This window comes from Amblyomma americanum, chromosome 4 (assembly GCF_052857255.1).
Source record: "Amblyomma americanum isolate KBUSLIRL-KWMA chromosome 4, ASM5285725v1, whole genome shotgun sequence".
Classification (NCBI taxonomy): Eukaryota; Metazoa; Arthropoda; class Arachnida; order Ixodida; family Ixodidae; genus Amblyomma; species Amblyomma americanum.
In genome coordinates this window covers 82,531,062-82,554,209 of record NC_135500.1, presented here as the reverse complement: position 1 = coordinate 82,554,209, position 23,148 = coordinate 82,531,062, and the positions used below count along the sequence as shown (strand labels likewise).

The window sequence follows — 23,148 nt, the reverse complement described above, 5'->3', positions numbered from 1 at the left end:
TTGGTCATTATTTGTCTGAAATATTTGGAAATGTTTGAATTTGGCCAAAAGCCAGCATGAAATTTTTCCTTCAGCAAACGCAGAGCGAATATCCATGGCCATGTGTCCAGTGACGTCGCACTTGCAAGGTTGCCCATACAAATCCCAAATGATGGTTGATGATAGATGTGGGTTTAATGTCCCAATGCGACTCAGGCTATGAGGGACGCCGTAGTGAAGGGTTCCAGAAATTTCGACCACCTGCGGCTCAATTCAGGCCACGAAACGAGACATTTTAAAATTTTTCGCTGCAACAAAACACTGCATCGCTGTGGCATTTGGCACTAAGGACCAAAAGACTGCAGAGAACGTACAGTGAGAGTTTTCAGTAAAATCAGAGGAGGTAGAAAAAACGCCAGAGTTGGCCTTTAATGTTAGGTACTCTAATTTCTTGGCACCCTCAGCTGCTCCAAAGGTTAATTGCTCTGCAGCTGATGGGAACTGAGAGTTTACTGAAACATCCACATCCTCATAGAGACGCCACGGTGGCTCAGTGTTCATGACACTCGGCTGCTGACCCAAAAGATGTGGGTTCAATCCTGGCTGCGGCAGTCGAATTTCAATGGAGGCAAAATTCTAGAGGCCCGTGTTCTGCGCAAATGTCATTGTACGTTAAAGAACCCCAGGTGGTCAAAATTTCCGGAGCCCTTCTCTATGGTGTCCCTCATAGCCTGAGCTTCTTTGGGACGTTAAACCTCCATAAAATAAAAAAACATCCTCATAGATACAAAAAAATATGTACCTTGTAGATTCTGGTCAAGTTTGACAAACAGCAGACTATATTTGTCAACAATGCCCAAGCAACAAGAAATTAGAGGCCAGTATAAAAAAGATATCACTGCCTATACACTGTGGTTCAAGGACTGAGCACGCATGTTCCCTTGACAATGTGCCAACATTTCTACATCTGTGGGTGCAACTCCATAAATCAAACCACAGCCGACTCTCTAGGTGTGCACTTAACCCTAGTGCTCAAGCGCAATCATCATATTCTAAACTGCACTGTGTGTGTTGGAGAATGTGGGTCGCAAGACAATGCAGAGTTTCACTTGGAACCGCATACAAACACCTGGTGAGAAGTGACATGAAGGGGGAAGCAGCTACATTACCTAGCTTCCTGCACGTAAAAGATTTCGTGCTCATGAACTGCAAAGTGTTAGAAATGGCTTCTCTGTTCTGTGTTTTTTTCTCCAGAGGCGTCATCAGATAGTACTTGCCTCTTTGCAACTTGGCTGGTCTTTTCAGAAGGAAGCTACATCCGAGAACACTGAAAAAATAAATCTCCAACTACTGTCAGTTTCTTTTTCACATGTGCACTGTGATAGCCATAGCATGACCCGAAACAAAGAAGCCTGTAAACAAAAATGCACACTGGCGTTATTGTAATGCCCATGCCCATTTTCTTGACATTAAAGCTGTTCCTCACACAGTCCAGTCTCAAGTGATCTTGCCTTGAGGTTTGCATGAGTTGCAAGCCTCTTCAACAAAGCAGCAGTGACAAAGTGAATCACATTTCTGCAAGAGCCACGAAACAAGATATTGAAACAAGTAAGAAGCACTGCAACCGTAGGTTATGAACATCATAAAACCTGCTACAATCAGTACAAATCAGCACTTCGCAGTCGCATCCAAAATATTCCCAGGCTTGCAGCAGTAAGATGCATGAACTCTGCCGAGGAACCTTAAGCACATTCTGTTGCTGCTAACTTGCCAAATGCCTGCAGCAAAAGCTATGTGGCTGTACAGCACGTGCTTCTAACGCCAGAACTTCTCATAGGCTTCAGATTTAAAAATGTGGCATGTATGCCTTAATGTGCCGTCATCTGTGGACAAGAGCAGCAACAATATAAATGGTTCCACATCATGCAGCTGGTGAGGCAGAGCCAGCCACTGATGTCAGCTGGCATCCTGCCATTTGCTGGCTACCCCAGCACCAAATGTTTACAACTGACACTAAGGACAAACAGAAGCTGACCTGTGTCAACGGGGTTCCACGTTATAATCACAGGGACCACTCACACCAAAAACGGAGCTTTTATTGTCTAGAAAAGACCTAAAAATGAAACACTGGCGTCGCCATCACAGGCAAACTTCGTAAGTAAAATGCATTCGTCAACATCGATTTTTTGGTGTGGATCCCCGAGGCTAGGCTACTTTGCCATTCTCTTGAAAAAGGTGGCAACCCATCCTTTTTGGTAAGGATGTCATGAGTTTGAATCGACCGGTGGGAAGATTTATAAATCCAATTTTTTTTGGTGGTGACTGTGTCTTTTGCTGCTGGACAAACGTCAGCGTAGCCGGAAAGGGCCAAATAATCAATTTTAGTGAAATCAATAATTCCATGGAGCTGTCCTTTGTGTCCCTTTAACAGTACCACGCCCGGCACAGGCAGGTGTGCACAGGGGGGGAGGAAGGGGTAATCATCTAAGGGGGACGCCAAGTCTGTCGGACCTGTCCTGTTATTGTTTATAGTGAAGTGTAATGGCCATGCAGGTTTTTTGACGGTACTGGAAGCCGAGGACCCGTGACATGTGGCGTTCCTCTGCAAGAACTGTTCACTTGTCTTGTCATGTTGAGTCAAGGTTTTTTTGCAGTTAACAAACAACAAATGTTGTGTCGTATATTTTTTATGGTTTAAAGAGAATGGAAATTCTTTCCTCTGCCAATGTTGCACATGAAAGCAACAACTACTGCTCAATAATATTTTGTACATTCTGCAATTCAATCGCAATGAAATATATGTTTAATATATGTTTTATAATCATTCATCTTTGCGCTGCGTTTTGACTGCAGGGGCCTCTGTGGGAAGGGGTTGGGCACTGCGGTGAAACTTGGCTCCCGCTAATGAAGAACCCTGCGCACGCCTATGACGCCCGGCATTGAATGATTGGCTGTACAGTGTCCTGCGACGAAGCCAAGCGGTAAAATGCGAGAGAATACATGCATGTACACAAAGTGCGTGCAATTTGCAGCCACAGTCGTCACTCCACTCCAGCTATACATTACATGCTTTATAACATCCTCTTTCACAGATGCTACAGTGCACACCTTGTAACAACGTGCATAAGTTAAGTGTTTGGGCTAAGGACATCCAGTTAATACAGAACCAACTGCAGTAGACTCCAAAGGTCCTGTCCTTTCCAATGACTTCACCTCTGAAGGTTTGTTCACATCTACTACATACAAAACGTGAGGAGGCATTTCACATGGAGCGAATTGTTGATGCAGCCAATGAAATTACATGCTTAAAAACAGCGTGTTAAATTTGTAATACATCCACTAATTATCATGTCAGCTATCATGCCATGCTAGGAAAACTGCAGAGCCTGTTGGATATTATGAGTGGCTAATGAAAGACCAGAACATTGTAGACCATTTATCGATAAGCTCAGAAGAGAGGTCATGGTTGAATTTCAAACTCACATTTAGTAATGTAAGATTAAGCAACCCTGTTTATAAAGGCCAGCAGTAGTTGTACGAGACTGCACACATCTGCTGACCCTTGGAAGCAGGAAGAGTGGAATGACTTCAGCCGACATGTTTGTCAACAAAGTTTGCGCAAGCATGTTGGAACATGGTGCAACAACTAAAGAGACATTGTTCAGTTTGTTTCGAACACATTGTATTTTATTTTCTTGAGCAACTGTCTTTCACTGTGCAAAAACTGCTGTGCTTTGCCAACAATGCCTTGATGACGACAACACAGGACAAAGAGGGAAAGGGGGGCAGTGATTCATGTAAAAGCAAGGATGTCTCAACCTCCTGACTAGCATAAAATCTTCTCACTCGTGCACTCTCACTCAGACAACCAAACAACACACACACACATCCATGCACTTCAGACTGTGATGGCACAATTGCAGAAAGCCACAACATTGCGCCGCTGAGAAACTGTTCTCACTGGCACTACACATGTCTGGGTCAGGCTGGTGTCTTCAAATTGAATTCGTTTTCCACATTTCAAAAGGAAGGACTAAAGATCAGCAACCTTGCTACATTAATGCTCAGAAAATTTTCCTCAAGGGGCAGATCTTAGAAGACGACAGTCACCTCTGAAAGTAAGCAAACCTTCCACCCACAAGAACATGACAAGTTGCACCGGTTGCGGATAATGGCAATCACTATCCATACTAACAATGAATGTGGGCTGACCAGGCACCATAGCCACGCCTGCAAAGTCCCACGATACCTCGTTTTACTCACACAACCCCACGTTCCTGAAATGCGACACATACTCATGCAAACGACAAACTTAGTCATTTCTGTTCCGATTGACAGAGACCTTGTGCTTTCTCCCATTAGTGCATACTAAAAAGATGCTATGGCACATTCTGACAGAAGTGTCAGAAAAGGCATGCAGAATGCACAATTTTGTCTGGCCTCAGAACATTTCAATCCCTTGTAGTGTGCAGGGGTGGCTACTCAACAGCATGGCAAGGCAAAGTGAACTGTCACAAAGAAAGATTTCAGCATATGCTCAAGCTACATACACTGCATGTTATTTCATACTGAGAAACAAAAACCTAAATCTAAGCAGAGGTGTGCAAAACATTCCTTAGCATGACCATTTGTGGCGCACAGATACACCTACTGGAAACAGCTCGGACAAAGAATTTTAAGCCCCACGCTCACCCAGTCTCACATGAAATGAAAATTACTAGAAATGCATGATCTCGCAGCCCACTACGCCTAACACCAAGTTTGCACAGTGCTCCCACCTGGCCTCTATGCAGAGAGTAACAGCCCGAATGATGAAGCACACGGTTTGCTTGATGGGAGGAGATGCTTCATAGGTCACCTGAGGTGCCTCAAGCTCCTATAATTTTTTCTTCAAATGAGCCTGGCATTAATAAATACCTACGCTAGGAAACAAAGCAGAGCTTAAGATACAATCTTCATGACACCCGAGTGCAAACATGTTGGTCATTTTTAATGAACAATTTTCTCTTTGGAACCACCCTCAGTAAAAAAAAAAAAAAAAAAAAACAAGATATCGTGCTTGTTTTTGAGTTTGAGGCAAAGTAGCACCAGATTGCCGATTCCCACTGAACTTCCCTGAAGACAGAAAAATGGTCTTTCAAATGGTACACTGGTCATCAAGTGAGCACATTAGTGTGCACACCCAAATTAGCACATCTACAAGAGTGTAACTTGCCTCATGCAATTTAGAATAGGCCTAGTGGTCCACTACTTTACGAATTAATCCCAGGGTGTGAAGAGCTCATGACTGAGGTTTGGGGAAAACATGAATGCCATGCCATAAAGTTGGTCTACCTCCTGCACAACCACTCCTCTGAATAGATAAAAATAAGCATATGACCAGCAGCTGAAACCACCATGACATATTGAAACTGGCATGTTTGAAAAACAGTGTCTATTAAACCTTTCCATTTTGTCAACAGGGCAGGGTTTGTACTTGTAAGGTTTCAAAGATGAGTGCATCACCATAAGTTTCCCGTGCATCCATCACATCACAAATATCGCAAAGACTTAGAAAGTTGTTTCTTCGCACCTGCAACAAAACTTCTCAATAGTGATGTCGACAATTGGCTTGCCAAAGCCAATTTCTTAAATTGCTGTCACAAACTTTGCAACACAAGACAGCGGACGATGATGACAGATGTTCATTCCAGTTGAGGAAAGTACTGGAAAGTGCATTGTTAATATATTAACGAACAACAATGCTCTCCTTACCATGGCAACAGTAGAATGCCATGAACGCAAAACAGTTATCGCATAACCTGCATAAGCACTGTTCCTTCTGACACACAGATGCAGCTATTTCCTTTAAGTATTGTGTGGCAGCAAATGCCACAAAACATGCACCATGGGCTCCTCTCCCCTATCCCGAAAATCACACTGCTCCCTGAATGCACAAAGGCAGTGCAATTTCAATAACACAGCTGATAGATGCAACGTCGGGAACAGATGACGAGACAGAGAGCGAAAACGAAAGGAATGGTTTAAACAACAGCACTTTTGATGCACCTGCACAGACAACCACCAACATACAATCACATGCACATAGCACATTTGCACTGTGTGGCAACAACAAAGTTCAGAAAGAAAATGACACACACACACTGCTAAGTCTGAAACAGTGCACAAACTTGCTGCAGCCATGCAAAATATCAACGTGAGGCTGGTCTCAAGTGGCCTCGCACAGGTGAAAACTTCGGTGCCCGAGTTCGCACTGGCAACATATCCTCTCATTAATCTCTCCCATGTCCACCCATGCCATGCAACTCAATTTCTCCACCAAGCAAGCAAACACTTTCAATGCAGCGATCCTGAAGTCAAGACCTTGAAGAAGAAATACACTGTCCCTTATATCTCAAGATGGAACACAACACAAATACAAGAAAACTTCATCAAGGCCTATAGAAATGGCCATAATTTACAATGCTCATTCATGCTAAATACAAAAATTTGGTACACTTGAAAAGGATCCACAGACAACGTTTTTTTTTTTCTTACAAAGTAGTTCTTGCTCAATGTTATGCATGTGTAAAATGACAAACTTCATATTACAATGCAAGAAGGCTTCAGGGATGCGTTTAGCTTCTAGGCTTGATGAACAAATAGTTTCTGTGGAATAGACCCATGTCACACTTTAAAAAAAAGTGCGCAGCTGAAACAGTCAGATGGAAAAGAGGTGCGTAGGTGTCTTTACTGGAAAAATTTGATTTTCCTGGCGAACAATGTGTGCCACAGTTGTTGCATGAGGCATTCAGTTGCCTTCTGGATGAAACATTACATATGCCAAACAGTAAAACAAATAAAAATAATATATATATATATATAAACGAGAACTGCAAGCAGGTCTCGTGTCCCGACTGCCAATTTGAGCAGTGTGCCGGTAAAAAAAAAAAAAATCTGCAGGCAACTCTAGCCAGCCATAAGTTTCTACTCCACAGCATGAGCAAGAAGCAAGTCACACCTAAAGCAAGCCTAATAGTATGGGTGCTAGGAGACCTGCGGAATTCCCCCATAATACTACACAGACACTTGGAGGGCAATAGGAGGGAACATCGTAAGCTAGACAGATGTGTGTAAAATAAAATACATACTAAAAACTGCACAACAACCTTACACTTCAGATGAATAGGCCCAACTCCCAATGTTCCTGTTGTACCCTGCTTACTTACCAAACCTTTGCCAGAAACAGACCCTGTAACTTCCTTCCTTACATTGCATCATTTCGCGACAGTTAAATACCCACATAACACTCAAAGATTAAGAAACACATACAACTTTCTGGTGAAACTACAACAGAGAAAAAAATATAAAGGATCCTTACTAAAGTATAAAACAATATACTGAGGCATAATATGAGATGTCAAATTAAATGTGAACTATTCCCACTAAACCGCAAAGGAACCGGTTGCTTGCTTCGATATTCGCACAAAGAAAGAAAGCCTGAGAATGAAAGCAACTGACCCCTCCCCAAGTTGCTTTTGTTCCAGACAGCACATTTTGATAAGACACAATAACTCAAGATGGAAAACTACTCTGGCACCTAGCAAAAGGCAAAATATTCGTTACCACCAACAGAGGTGCACGACATCTCATGCACCATCTGCAACTGTTCCACCCAAAACAATGGCACGTGCACACAACAGATACTCATAGCAAAAAAACCAAAGCGGTTTGCCATAGAAATGATGATGGCAGCAGGTACGGCATATGGTTCGCCGCCTAAAATATAATGTGAGGGAAGAACAATAACCAGCACAGAAAATCTACGCAGAACCTGACCAACCCTGTCCCCAATACTCTTCGTGAACCTCCAAAACCGCTTCAGCTGGCCATGAAATACATCTTGAGATGAGTCAAGAGGAACAAAATGTGCGCTCGAAGAAGCCAATTTATGAAAGAAGGCGATGACGTAAATATAGCCCACAGTAAAAAGGCAGCTGCAGCACACAGCAGCACATCAATTGTGCCTGAACTGAACTTCGCTAAGACAAAATAAGACAGTGTTCCGAGAATTTGCGAAAAATCTGCAAGGTGACACATGGCCAATGTCGTGTAATATAATAAGAACAAAGAAAAAAACATGCGTCAGACACACGGAAAAGTAAACAGTGGCAGGCTGATAGTGAAACAATGAAGCAACCGTGATTGAAAGCACCAACAAGCCTTACTTAGTAGGTCATGAAGGGAGCCAAAAAAGGGCTTTGCATGCCTAACAAGGCTTTGCTAGCAATAGCGTTCCTCTTTTGTGCTTTAGGGATGGAGATTCTCTGTCAGACCTTGAGTGCAATTATTCCCTTCCTTCACCCGCATTTTCCCCTTTTCTTTTCCTTGGCCACAACAGGCACTATGACTGCAATGCATCAAGACTAAGAGTTTCCCATTGCTTAATCTACATCTGGTTACATGTAAGGTCAATGCGAACGAAAGTTTAAAAAAAAAAAAGAGAAAGCTTATCTCTAGTGAAGCGCTTTGCAGGAGTGTGAACAACAGTTTTTGTTGATTTCATTGACTTTTTGGTGCACTGTTTCCAAGAGTTTCTACTTGATGCTTCAAGTGCCAACTTGCACAGCACATTCCAGCTCATAGCACATTTCAATCATACGCTACCAGCCAGCTGTGCGGTCCATGAAGGAACGCCCACCATGAAAACGGGCTGCCAATTGGCCACACTTTGAAGCACTAGGTTCCTCTTCAAACCTTTAGGTTCCAATGCAGAACGCCTTGCGACAGAGCTGTACTTGCAATGCACTACGCTCTTTAAAAGGTTGGCTTTAGTTGACGGTCAGCCATGGGTAATGATGCTTTGTGAGCTACAATTTGACAGTATATTGCTTTGTAATCTAGCATTATGCAGGCAGCAGTCGGTTACCACACTCAAATGGAAGAAGATATTGAGGTGTAATTTGTACACAAAGGGAGAAAACAATGCACACCAGTGGTGCTAGCGTGAACCAGAGGGAAAGCAGACCCCGCCTGTTTGGTCCCCCAACCCCCTTCAACCAAATGACGTGGTCTAACAGAGTGGTGTGTGCAAGTGAAAGCAGATGCTGCTCCACTGAGAAAGCTTGTCAGGGATGCAGAAGGACCATGATCAATATGAAACCTATTTACACAGAGAGCAACCTCGCTCACAGAAGTGAGTTGAGTCTTCTCCACAGGGGGACCTTACGAGGCAAGAAGGACAAGAAAATGACCCAGGACACTGAATGTCATGAAGAACAAAAAGAACAACACATCTAGTTTGACACACCACATACCTCAAATATACAGAAAAAAAAGAGCTTCCCTGATATAATTACCAGACAATATTCGGCTCACAATGACCCATCAATCTCTTCCAACTTTGTTGAACCCAAGATCATGAACACAGCCCGATGGCCGCTTGCTCCAACAATTCTATGAACACCATAAAAAAATGCTTGTGAGACAAGAAAATATAAAAGCACAACAATGGATGTGGCTGAAATGGTTAAAAGGCGCGTGCTCAAAAATGAAGCTGAGCACTTGCAGCACACTCCGAGCGGAGAGAGCAGGAGAAGGTCCAAGTCCACGCAGCAGGGTTCACAGCACAGCTCCACTCAAGGGGGCAACATGGCACCTCTCCAACCGTGCTCCCTCTCCTACACATTAGCCGAACGAGATCTTGGTGTCGCACTGCTGAGCGGAAAATGCATCGGCTGTCGAATGAGGATGAGGTTTGCATCCCACCTGCATCACCCAGTGCCACCTCTCGAGCAATGCGCTTATGGGAAGAGCTGCAGCCCAGCTGGAAATGGCACCTGATCTTGAGGGCTGCTCAGCGAGCATCTTTAGGCGGCAGTTCGCGCTCAAAGAGGCAAAGTGTCCTGTGGACAAACTCGTACTGCTCTGCCGTCTGCACCATGCCTCCCCTGCGAGGAAGATAAGCAAGCATTTCGTGCCATGTGCTGGCTTCTGCACCTGACAGCTGTTTCACATGCAGGACTTCACAGTGGCCAGAGCTATAGACTTTTAACAACAACCATAAATCAGACAGCAGAAGATTAATAGCAAACTATGAGATGGGGTAGTAAAAGGAGACTGTCTCTTCTCTCCTTCTCTTGCCAGCACGCAAGTACGCACACAAGGAATGCTTTTTTTTTTTAAGAACAGCCATTTCATAAATTTGGTAAGTTTTTTGTCAACACGGGAGTTGACATGGTTGTCCTTTTGCTCCCTCTTAAATTTTCCCATGAACCAGCCACAGTTCTTTTATACCCTTAATTATAGTCAGTGCAAGAATTGCTACAATCCTACAACGGCATCAGAGTGATGAGGTGAGAAAGGTCATGCATGCAAGCACAAACAGCAAAGGGATATGAAAACTACGTTTACAAGCCATCAAATGTGACATGAGAAAGGAATTAGAAAGCAAAAGGCTTGGTTTATGTTTATGGGGACTAATGTCCCAAATTGACTCGGGCTATGTGGACGCTTAGTGGAGGACTCCGGATAATTTCGACCACCTGGGGTTCCTTAATGTGCACTGACATTGCACAATACACGGGTCTCTAGCATTTCGCCTCCATAGAAATGCCTCTGCCATGGCTGGAATCTTTTGGGTCAACAGCTGATCATCACAACCACTGAGCCACCGCGGCGGCTGTAGAAAGCAAAGGGTGCATGCATGTTACAAGGATGAAACTGAAGTGACAATCACCTAGTGCAACCAGGAGTAATTTTTCATTTTGATTTAATCTATAATAAAATCTGTAACCTAGGATTATACAACTGACTACTAGCTGGTGCAGAATGTTGGCTTTGCAGCAAGCCACTCCGGCTGCTTATTTCACTGGCTGTCAGTGTCATGTTTTTTTTTGTGGGGAACGCCAATAATAATAATAAAAAAGACTTTTCGCCATCTCCAAGGGGCAAACTTGTTCCGTAACCAAAGATTTGATCGCTGCAGACCACAGGTGAAAATGCAATGTGACGCAGGTGCAACGGTCCTTTCTCACCTGTCCCTGCGGAGGGCGCACACGATGGCCAACACATCAACACTGTCCTCCTCGCGCAGCTGCCGGATGCCGATGCTGCTGGCCACGAAGCAGCCTGTGCGTCCAATGCCAGCACTGCACAGTGCAGGCGCAACAATGTGAACATGCAGCAATGGTCACTAATGTGAAGCACGCAATGCACAAGGATGAGATAAAGAAAACAAGTGCTGTATACAGTACTTTGTTCCATTTAAGGCCGGGCAGGATTTCACTGAGTACAACTGACACACAGGAAGGCTCTTTGGCCTCATGACACTCGAAATTATTGCCTAAATTCAACAGATGGTTGGTAGAGATCATCATCATCATAAGCCTGACCACACCCACTACAGGGCAAAGGCCTCTCCCGTGTCTCTCCAATTAACTCTGTCCTTTGCCAGCTGTGCCCACCCTATGCCTGCGAACTTCTTAATCTCATCCGCCCAATTAACCTTCTGCTGCCCCCTGCTACGCTTGCCTTCTCTTGCAATCCACTCCACTACCCTTAAGGACCAGCGGTTATCTTGTCTTCGCAGTACATGCCCTGCCCAAGCCCGTTTCTTCCTCTTGATTTCGACTATAAGATGTCATTAATCCGCGTTTGTTCTCTCAACCACTCTGCCCGCTTCCGGTCTCTTAACGTTACACCTATCATTTTTCTTTCCATGGCTCGCTGCGTTGTCCTTAACTTGAGCTGAACCCTTTTCGTTAGCCCCCACGTTTCTGCCCCTTAGGTGAGTACTGGTAGGATACAGCTGTTGTACACTTTTCTCTTGAGGGATATTGGTAACCTGCTATTCATGATTCGAGATCATGAGGTAGAGATCAGTGCTGAGCAGTTCAAGACACGGCTGATGAGGTGGAGGTAGGTTATGGGGCATACCAACACATTCTATGAGCTTGCAGACATGTCATGTTACCATCAGACTTATCTCTTCAATCCTACTTTTTGACCAGGGACCGCTTGCACGAAGAAAATGACACAATCTAGGAAAGAAAAGGCACATAACTGGCTCACTTTGTTGGTGGACACCTCAGCTGCACTTTGTTGATGGTGTCCACCTACAAAGTGAGGTGGTGATGTGCCTTTCTTTTCCTCAAAAGCAAAACAACGTTGAGACCGCAAATAAGATCAGACTGGGAACTAGGCTGTCTTAAATGCTTCATGCAAGTGGGCCCAGGTGTTTTGATGAAACTGTCAGTCTAGATCAAAACATACAACCTCTTGGTCTGCAGCCATACCGGCAATGAAAGCTGGTGCTGCGATTACAGCTCAGAGACAAAGTGACCACCTCCTCCAATGAACACACCAAAGGAGGCGAGATAGGTGAATTGCCAGTTCCAATGCATGCCCATTGCTTTGTTTTCCACCAAAGAAATTACGCATGAAGGACATGCTTATGTGGGCAATACTGTCGACTCTGCATATTGCTGTGATGCTCTGTGGTGGCTGAAACAAGCTGTCCAAGGGCATCATCCAGAACTCTGGTGACAGAAGAATGAGCTCCTTGGTGATGCTGCGCCTCTCATGTCACTGTTCACCGAGCTGTCTCTTTGGGAAGAAAAATGCAAGTGCTCTCCTGTGTCAGCTCTACTGCGACTCATGCTTGTCATGCGTCGGCAGTGACACACTTGCACAACTCCAAAACACAGGGGCTCCAACGCCAACCTTTATTACACTGCTCATGTCTTCCCGACACGCCTGCCCTTGGCAACCAACTAGCGTCCTCCTGTGATGGCACCTGAAACTAGATCCTTTGCCGCCACACCATCCAAACATGCTTTTGCCCGTTCCCTCGGATGGCAGAGAGACTTGCCTGCAGTGGACGACGACCGGTCCCTGGGAGCGGGCCTGCAGGCGCTCCACCTCGAGGGCCAGTGACAGCAGCTGGTTGGGAGACTCCGGTGCCCGGTGGTCAGGCCACGTCGTGTACCACAGGTGCTGCATGTGCCGCACCCGCTCCTCCCCACTCTTCTGCAAGGCAGAGAGGAAGAGAGAAAGTGAAAAACCGGCCGCTCCTCCAAACACAGCAGCTGCTGCCACAGTCACTTTTTCACACCTACAGCTCGGACACACTGCCTTCGTGACAGTGCTCAAGGAAGCTAAGTCAAACACTGTGCGGGCTTCATGTCTCCCAGCACATCCTATATCCACATGCTCAGCACTGACAAGAAGTCCCTTTTTGAGCCCCAAACTTAGGCCACGCATTACAAGACTCATTGATACCTCAGACCCCGCAGTTGCTGGCCATGTGACATTCTGAAGTTCCGTTTCGTTGCCATTTGTGCAACAAATCTGCCAGCATCTCTGTTGGATCAGCTCAGGTTGATGTGGTGGAGGTATGCTGTCATGTACGTTGTATGACATGCCAGTATACTCTCAGTGCCACATGCCTGCACCATCCGCTAGCGCATGCTGTACAACAGAATTAGTCCAATATGTTTAGGGCAATACAACTGCACCACACTCCATTATCACTCTCCATGACGGCATTGTGCTGTGCACTTTTGTCATGCTTCCTTGGCTCTGGAGGACAGCATGAGTGCTCAGAAGATTGTGAGCAACCATAAGGCAAACATGCCATACATGCCACACTTCCATGGCAGTAGTGCACCTTCACTCATTTATGCTGAACATGGATGAGAAGAGTCACTGCTCATATTTTACATATGAATCACATGCATTTCAGCATTCGAAGCGAAATACAAACTGGAAGAATTTTCCAGTGCCACAGTGTGCACAGCCCAGAAGCAATTGCCAGGCCTCCCCGCTGCAACCGGCAGACAGCCACAAGGTAGTAATTATTTGCGACTCCTGCAGTAACATGCACCGAAGGTGCCATATTGGGGGCAGAGAAAACTGTGGCTGCCATGTTCAATGCGGCAAAACAGTATTGCTTAGCTGCACTAAGGTGGAGAGCAGGGCGAGTTGGATGGCAATAAAAGAAAACTTTAATGTTTAGCTGGGAGAAAGTACTTCTGCAGCGTCGCCAGTCTTTCCGCTTTACCACGTCTCGCACTTCTTAAGAGATGATTGCTTATGTGCTGTGTGTTGAACAATGCAAGTGCTATAACTAATGGCTGGCATGTGCTCTTGAGTCGCCCCGTGGCCACACTTGGATGAGTGACAAAATGAGTCTGCAAACAAGAGTGGCTGACTCATAACTGAATGCACTGTCTCACTACTGTCCTCATGGCCCCTGAGCCATTGAGGTCAAAAAACAACACACCTGCAAAGTCAACTCTCGCATGGTGTAGCCATCACGTGCCGACGTCCGAACCACCTCAACCACAAAGGGCCCATATGTGCCTCGTACTTCCGGCAGGTACCTCTCGCACTTCACCTGCGGAAAGAAAGGAGTGTGTCTCAGGCTTCTAACCTCCTCAAGTGCTTCACAAATTATGCAATATGCAGGAAAAAAGTGTCCAAAAGGCACGATTCTGAAACTGGAGCACATAAACCTTGGGACACTCTTGGCAGCTCAGACCAACAAGCCAAGCAATGCCCTGTTCCATGCATGAACCATATCACCTTGCTTGGCAGTCAGAACTCAGAAGGTTTCATTTAGAACACAGGGTCTGACGATGTGTCCTGGGGCTCTGCACTTTTTTCAGTGTCAACTGGCACACATCAAGTCACCACAGACGCTGCATGCGGTACAACATGCTTTTGCATGCAGGAAATGCTGAATACCGTATAAACGCGTGTAAGGGCTGCACCGTTTTCCAGAAGGAAATATTAGCAAAAAATAATATCCCTGTAAGGGCCGCACACAAACTTTCCACACGGGAATAGCCTTCGAAATGCACGCGGCGCCGTGGCCTCCGCGATCAGTACCGGCTGGGAGCAACTGCGCGCTTGATCGCGGAGGCGATGCATGTGCACAGGAGCTTCCAGGTGCCACCCATGGATGGCGCCAGAGGCCGCTGCTCATGATCATCATCGTCAACTTTTCCCTCCGCTGCGAGCTCCCGCCGGCTCCCGCTATCCACATCTGCACCAGTATCACCAGCTCCGGCGTTTTGTGGCTGTCAAAGGCACAGGAGGTATGGTCCACCGCAGTTGTGGCTTTCGCATGCTGCCGTCGAGTATTGTAGTTTTAGCACGATCGGCAAGCATCTTAATAGCTACACGGCTGGGAGTTTGCTGTCGAATACGGCAAGCGCGCGGCGGGCAGGAAATTCGACGTGGCCGAGAAGTGCATCTGACGATGGTGCAACCAAAAGGATGCATTGAGGAACACAAGCTGCAAAAAGCGCACCTTCCTAGGCAAGCCGTGCAAGTTTCCCGAACTGGAAGAAGAGCTGCTCTGTTAAGTGATGGAAGCACGGAACAACGGCTACGCGTTGACAGCAGACATGCTGCGCGACTTCTTGTGGGATGAGCGCGCACCGAAGCACAGCACCAGCTCGGAGTCGTAATACACCGCGAGTGGGGATTGAACATAGAATAAATGCCGCTGACTTCCTGATTGGCATGTTTTTACTTAAAAAAAATTTTTTTTTTAGCAAATTGCGTGTATGGGCCGCATCCCGAAAACTGGCCCTCAAATGTGCAAAAAAAGTGCGGCCCTTACACGCGTTTATATGGTATATCAAGGATTCAAGTTTGGATTCTTTGGGGAGAACACCACAGGGCGACGTTTGCACATTGGCATGCTGTGCACTGCTGCTGTGCTGGCAGAAACTAGCACTGAACAATAGCCTCGAGTCTGGGCAATGGTGCACGCACGCACGCGCACGCACACACACACACACACGCGCACACACTTATAGTTTAGTTACGGTGTCGTTTGTGTGCCTTATGGGCCTTGCATAGTTAAAGCATGCAAGAAAAACGTGGCATTGTTATAAGGTTTACTCCACCACTCAAGATAGACCTTGGTTGCAATAACCTTTAACAGTATACTATTTGTTGTGATGGCCAAAGGTTACAGTGTGTCCTATGTCAGCAAACTGCTATGTTTTAAACTTCAACATATCAAACTGCAGCAAATCCCTTTTGAATGTGAAACAGAGCAGAATCCTGATGTTACACTTTTCATAGGTCCATGGGAAAAAGAAAAAAGATGGCAATTGAATAAAGCATGCGAAAAAATTCTACAATGCTCTCTGCTGCACTTAAAAAATATTTTCCACAAGTGTATTACGCTTCTTTAGAATTTGCAGGAATTCATGGCTCTTGCTATCATACTGCATGCACAGAACATCTTCAGTGCCTTGTGGTGGATCTCCATCTGCCTGCCTGAGCATAAGCAGCTGTTGATGAAAGAGAGGCAACAGCGAGGACGGAAAACAAGTAGAGTGGACAAAGCTGTGGCACACGTGTGCTTCTGTGCTTTATTTGTGGCAGCTGCTTTAAACCTATAAAATCCCTTACTGGAATCTAGAAAATGAGTTTTGAACTGGCAGAGGTCAAGAATAGTAGACAACAGAGAAACAAATGCCCTGGCACCCGCCCAGACACCCGCATTTCACACACCACTGCCTGCACGCTGTCTCCTGCGGCAAAGTTTTGTTTGTGCGCCTTTGGTGGATCATGCTCGCTTCACAGAGGCAATGGAGCTCCAGCCATGGCTGCAACAAAATTCACGGGGCCTGTAAGCGTGCGGAATGTCAGTGTACGGAGCAGTGCGCTAGAAGCCACCAAACACCGATGGGGTGCAGACCGTCCCGCCATGGCCAGCATGCCATAGTTGTGCCACGCATGCTAAATGTAGCCTGCCAAAGTGCCATCATTACCTTCATTAGCCCGACTGCACCCACTGCAGGGCAAAGACCTCTCCCACGTATCTCCAATTAACCCTGTCGTTTGCCAGCTGTGCCCACCCTATGCCTGCAAACTTCGTAATCTCATCCGCCCACCTAACCTTCTGCCGCCCCCTGCTACGCTTGCCTTCTCTTGGAATCCACTCCGTTGCCCTTAAGGACCAGTGGTTATTTTGACTTCGCATTACATGCACTGCCCAAGCACATTTCTTCATCTTGATTTCGACTAGGATGTCATTAACCTGCGTTTGTTCCCTCACCCACTCTTCTCGCTTCCGGACTCCTTACGTTACACCTATCATTTTTCTTTCCATGGCTCACTGCGTTGTCCTTAACTTAAGCTGAACCCTTTTCGTTAGCCTCCACGTTTCTGGCCCGGTAAGATACAGCTGCTGTACACTTTTCTCTTGACGGTTATTGGTAACCTGCTATTCATGATCTGAGATAACCTGCCATATGCGCTCCACCCCATCCTTATCCTTTGTTACTTCCCTCTGATCCGGATCAGCTGTCACTACCTGCCCTAAGTAGACCTTTACCACTTCCAGCACCTTGCTGCCAAAGTGCCAGCATGGAGTAAAGCCCCACGGAGTGCAGTGACAATCACGATGTACCACAAAGGAATGCCGGCATACTTATGACATAAGATCCCGAGCTTACACAGTATAACCTAGTTAGTCTGTACTTCATGAGAATGGAGAAAACGTCTGCATTATCTGAATGTCGAATTATAGGCCACAGAAAAAATATTCCTCTTGCTGAGGCTGTGAGGAAGACTGCAAAATTTAAATAAAGAAAATAATCTGCTTGTTGGTAACAGAGACTAGTAATGTTAGGAGCAGACACGTGTCGAGCCAGGTTTGGACACTTAACCCCTAGAGCCGCTGCACTTCAGTGTTAGGTGCTGAATAACTCGTGCCGCTCATGCTCACTTGCAAGCAGACCGAAGTGACAGATTACAGGAGTGTTGACTAAGCTGGAGTGCGCAGGCACTGAATGTAGGCACATCACCCCCGGAGCATGCCGTGCATGTTGCACATGTCGCCGTCGTTAGCATGTTGTTTCCCCACTAAGCGGCAGAGCGAACGAAGGTGGCCCTTGATGTGCCGCGTCACTCTCTTTATCGTGTGCAAGGACAGCTCACTCTTTTATTCTCTCCGCATATGCACCAGTGCAACTCCACTAGGAAAAAGCGTCACGAATGCACAAGGCTTCCTGGGCCCTAACCTTGGCATCTTCAACGAGGTTGGTGATCATGACGATGGCCGGGGCCCGCTCCTGCCACACCATGGCCCAGAAGTCTGCCACCGTGTGGGCCAGGGGCCCCTGGGTGGCAATGTAGGCACGTGGCGCACCTCCATAGCCCCTCAGGTAATTGGCGTTGATGTACTCCTCCTCTGTGCCACGCAGGAGGCGCACCCTGCTGTGCTCGTCTGCGGTGGCAACGAAGCAGAGAACGCCCAGGTTTATGTCTAGAGTTCCAAGATTGCAAATGTGCCATTTTTACTAACAAAAGAGTTTTGATACTCAAGAAAACAGATAAAAGTGAAAGATGTGTAGCAATGCCCTTCACTGGATGCAGCATGTTAAGTGCCACTTGTTTTGCAGGCTTCCAAGTCAAATCGTGTGAAGCTGCCATATGCAGCAACTTCAGAAGTGCAAGCCATGCACAAGGTGTCTCTTTCCGAATGCTCTTTCCGAATGGTGGGGCCATGATGTTAAGAGGACGAGTTCATAGCACAAAGGGTGATGAACAGTATGGAGACACCAAGGTAATATACCAGTTTGGAGTAACTTGTTTCCGTTAAAACTTCCTTTTAAATGTCCCTTTAAGAAACCGGGCACTGCATCCAATATCAAACAGTTTGAAAAAAAAAGAAAAGGGAAAGGTCTCTAACAAGAACACAATCAAGAAAAGATCCAAATAAATGCAGGAAGGTTTTTAAAGTTTTGGCACACCCTATTCCACTGAGGAGAATAAAATTCAGTTCAACCTTTACTTTGTTATGACAAGGTTGAATGCAGACCCCCTTATGGGGTCTGCATTTTCTTGGTTACAGCCCTTGCTTCGTTGAAGCCACAGGTGAACTTGGCTCCATTTGTTGCATCTCTGCGGTATTCCTGTCCCCAAGCACACCAAGGACAACATAGCTGCTGTTTAGTCTGCCGCCTATCTTGGTTGAGGGAGCCTTCAACACATGCACCAAGTGACCAAATGTGTATGCATCAATTGATGATGTCAGCCTCGCCAATGCGTGCAGAGTATTTTTCCGCGACACCTTGAGCCCGGACTGCTGCTTTGCTACAGTTAATTTCTTCTACAGTGAGCTCTTCTTTTTGTAATAACTATGATGTAAACAACCCAACTGTAGCTGTGTCACTAATCACCATGTGTGTATGCAAGGCACACATGTTGTTTTGGCATGTTAAACGTGGATTGTGCCCTGTGGACGTCCAGGTAACCTGCAGGTTGCTCGTTCCATCCATTCTATCCAGAGGCCACACGAGAAGGTTGTCAAGAAAAAAAAAAAAATAGTGCGTGTGGTGTCTTCTTTCTCTTGTGTGCTCCGTCTAGTTTGCGCTGCTTTCCACCATGAATATTCACCAGTTATCCCAAACTTCTGCTTTGCTTCAGAACGACTCTAGGATAGATTTTGGCGCAGAGGACAGGATGAGACCTATCCAGCAAATTTAGTCCCGTTTCCTCAGCGCTGAAGCTGATATGGGTTGTGGTGACAGAAGACACAGCACAGAGGCGATTACGTTGCTAGAGCCCGTTTTGGTGTGCTGCTTTGAGCACACCTGCCACACTTCACCGCATGACAGCACTGGCTATGCTCCATGCAAGCACGAACCAAACTCACTTGGCAATATGCTCCTGTAGCGGTTCTTGGCCCCACAGCCAGCAATTTCAGCACGCTCGGGGTGGTTCATGGGAATGTCCTGCACACAGGCGGGGCAGACAGCGTCAGTGCGCGCAGGAATGAAAGGGTAACAAAGCAATGTACGACCTCTTCATGTTATTATATCTAATCTTCATGATGAAAGAGAGGACGCCATCTTATTTTAGCCACAAGAACATGACGACATAAACTGTGCCTCATGCATACAGGTAGAGAAAGCCAGGTGCTCCCTGTTTACAAGTTCTAGGTGATGACATGTAAATATACTGAACTGCTAACAAAACAAAAAACTAAATACAGTTGAGCTAGGGTATACTGGACCCAGATATTGTGAACTATTCGTTATACTGAACGCACTAATTATCCCTTGGCAATCCTGCGCAAAAATTTAGGAAAGTCCCATATTATATCAAACACCACTTTCACCGGGCATTTGATATAAGTGGCACTTCTCTCCTAACGACGCGCTCTGATCACAATTCATGCGCGAAGACTGAACCGGCTGCATGGCCTTGGGAATCGGCTGGCAGCGCTAGTGTTATTAAACAATCTGACAAAGTGAACATGGGGTGTGCTTGAGTGTTGCCTTCGATATCATGAACCCATTTTCCACATGACATTGCCTCATGTGGTGGCTCTTGCCTGGCGTGCTTCATTGCCAAGGGCCTTGCAAAACCAAGTGTACCTTAATCTTAACGAGCAATTATTAATGTGAAAGCACTATATGGCTATGTCACATTAGCAAAACCTCTGCAAAACTGTGTCATCTCAAAAAGATAAAGGAGAAAAAGTTTGACAGTGTTAGTGATGATGAGATTTTCTTGTGGGAAAAATTTGGTTGATGAATTGAAATTACTTAATTAAATAACCGCGAAAATTACACTTTGCCTATGTCGTATCAGCAAAACCTTCTCCACACGATTGTGTTGTCCCATAAAGATAAATATGAAAAAGTTTGATTGTGTTACATAGGGCATGACGAGATCTTGCTGTGGGAAAAATTTGGTTGATGAATTTAAATTAATTAAACGCTAAAATTGCACTTGGACGTCACAACAGCCAGGGATGTCGACATAGCACCTGGATGTCCAAACAGCCACAGATGTCGGCATAGCACCTGGACGTCAAGAAAAAAACAAGAATGTGTACTGGCGTCGTGGAAAAAACCCACATTATATAAAGTTCCATGCTTTCGCATTCCTCTACGTAAGCAGACTTAAGTGCCATCAGAATTTTTCTATTTGTAGAGCACTCGCAACAAGATTAAACATTTTACGATAGGCAGTGGCTAGTTCCAAAGCACCATCTGCCTGCAGCTTCAATGCGAAGCAGGTTAGCCAACCAGCACCCAGAGAGTGGTGGGCTCCTAGCACACGTGTAGGCAGCATGTCGTGGCAAGAAGCACTTCATCAGCGTGGGTGCAATGTATTCTTGCTAGCAAGTTACAAATAAGCCTACCTACTACTGTGTTTTGTATATCGAATTATCGATATATCAAACTATTTCGCGTTTCCCCTTCGTGTTCATGTTCAGTGTATCCGGGTTCAACTGTACAGTAAAACCTCGTTAATTTGGACTTCAAAGGAGTGGAAAAAATTCCCAAATCATTCGAATGACGAATTATCAAATAGCCCTCCAAAACTGCAAAAAACTGTTCGCATGAAAGGCGAAGATGAAAACTGTGTGAAAACAGCGATTTCTGGTAGTTCCATCCAATTTTTTTTAAATTTGTGCACGCTATAGGGCGTGGCGGAAGCAGGACTATTCTACAATGGTAAGGATCTCCGCAGCTTCTTTCAGTGTATAAAAAGGTAGCGCTAGAGCTTCTTTGCATGTGGCGTCACATGTGAGGAGGTTTCATCTCCCAAACGGCGAACAGCACATGACAAGCGTGGAGTTTTGGCACACTGGAAAAACGGAAACATCACGTGGATCGAAGCGAGGGAAGTGCGCATTGCCACCGGAGTGGCAAGGCGCCTTTGAAAAACAAACAAAAAAGAACAGCAACAAGGCAATCGCCATACCAATCAGTGTGCGCCTTGTCTGGCTTGCTGATAGGTGCAGCTGATAGTTGCTGTCGCCATGGGCTAGTGACAACTGGCGATGAAGCTTCAAAAACGAAACTATGCAGCTGGATTCTCGGCCTATCGACAGGAACCCGTTGACCATTAACACGCCTGCCTTTGTGCGCACATTAGAAGGGCACGGGGGAGAAATATAAAATGCAATTCAGGCCTGTGGATGAATATCTGAATGGTCGCCTGACGAGCACGTCATATCTCGACACGGCCCCCCTTCGGCAGCCCATCCGAATGGACCGATGTGAGCCCTGCGGCATCCAAATAAATGAGCTTCCAATACCATAAACTTGCATGGGCATTTGGTGCGACTCCGGCGGCAGTCCAAATTTCTGAATTAACGGGAGCCGAATAAATGAGGTTATACTGTAGAAGCACTGCCCCTCGTACATTTTCAGTTTTTGAATGAAGGGTGGCTTCCATTCCCGGCACTACTTTCCGGATGATAAGAGTAGCAATGCGTCTCGAAAACTGACTCGAGCACCATTCCTGGCATGTCTTTAGTCTGAATTAACTGGTGCGCGTGCAGTTTCACTCCAAATTAACGAGTATGTGGTGTCATTGACTTGTGTGCATTTTTGATGGGAGGGAGCAGGGAGGCCGAATTATCCGCATTTCCGAATTAATAAGGTTTGACTCTGGTGACTATCTCCATACCATCAAAAATGCATGAAGTTCCAACCAGCCATAAAATCAAAGATGTGGCTAATTTTTGCTTTCTCCCCCCACTACAGTGATTGCACAAATGTAGCCAAGAGTGAAGACAGGATGACAGTGGAAAATTTTTCCTTAACAGAATAAGAAAAAGTCAGCCAGAAATTGCGCAATTACTTGCAAGAAATACCGTAAAAACCGGACTATAGGTCGGACCGGAATATAGGTCGACCCCCTAACTAACCAATTCTAAAAATGAAAAAGATCTTTTTTCAATGGGAAAAGTACCGAAAGACATCCTTACTTTGAAACAAATGCGACTCGAGAGGTTGCACAATGGTGACAGTATTTAATTTCATTTAAATGCTGCTTGTATGTACACCCGGCAAATTTTTTAACAATATCGCGCACCAATCGGCCCGCGTGTTTGTTTCTGGCACAGGCAAGTACGGCGCCGTAGAGCAAAGCCCTCCTCTTCATGAATCGCCGCAACCAGGATGGCGAGCCTTTGAATTGCGCCCTCGTGAGTCTAGAGGCACGCGCGATCTCTGCCGCTTTCACGCGGATGCATTCGGCAGTCACAGGCAGCGATCTTTCTCGCAGCGCAACGTTTCCTTCCTATTCTCGATACACTACGGTCTGCCCACGAAATGATGTTTTTTTCTGGTTGCTGCAAGTTGTAATACGCAGCTTCTGCCTCCGCCAGTACTGAATGCTCTTTTCGGATACTCC

At 45.9% G+C, this 23,148-nt stretch overlaps 1 protein-coding gene across 1 annotated transcript in view; it reads right to left on the bottom strand.

The window, feature by feature from the left end:
* Positions 1-3,644: 3,644 nt before the first annotated feature.
* LOC144128090 (tyrosine-protein phosphatase non-receptor type 7-like) overlaps positions 3,645-23,148 on the bottom strand; it is a 55,093-nt gene continuing 35,589 nt past the window's right edge. The window contains exons 7-12 of the mRNA XM_077661164.1: positions 19,646-19,724; positions 18,009-18,214; positions 14,243-14,356; positions 12,830-12,987; positions 10,995-11,108; positions 3,645-9,908 (exon numbers count right to left, since the gene is read on the bottom strand). Of these exons, the coding sequence (XP_077517290.1) occupies positions 9,815-9,908; positions 10,995-11,108; positions 12,830-12,987; positions 14,243-14,356; positions 18,009-18,214; positions 19,646-19,724 (765 nt within the window). The 3' untranslated portion in view covers positions 3,645-9,814. The remainder of the gene's footprint in view (positions 9,909-10,994; positions 11,109-12,829; positions 12,988-14,242; positions 14,357-18,008; positions 18,215-19,645; positions 19,725-23,148) is intronic.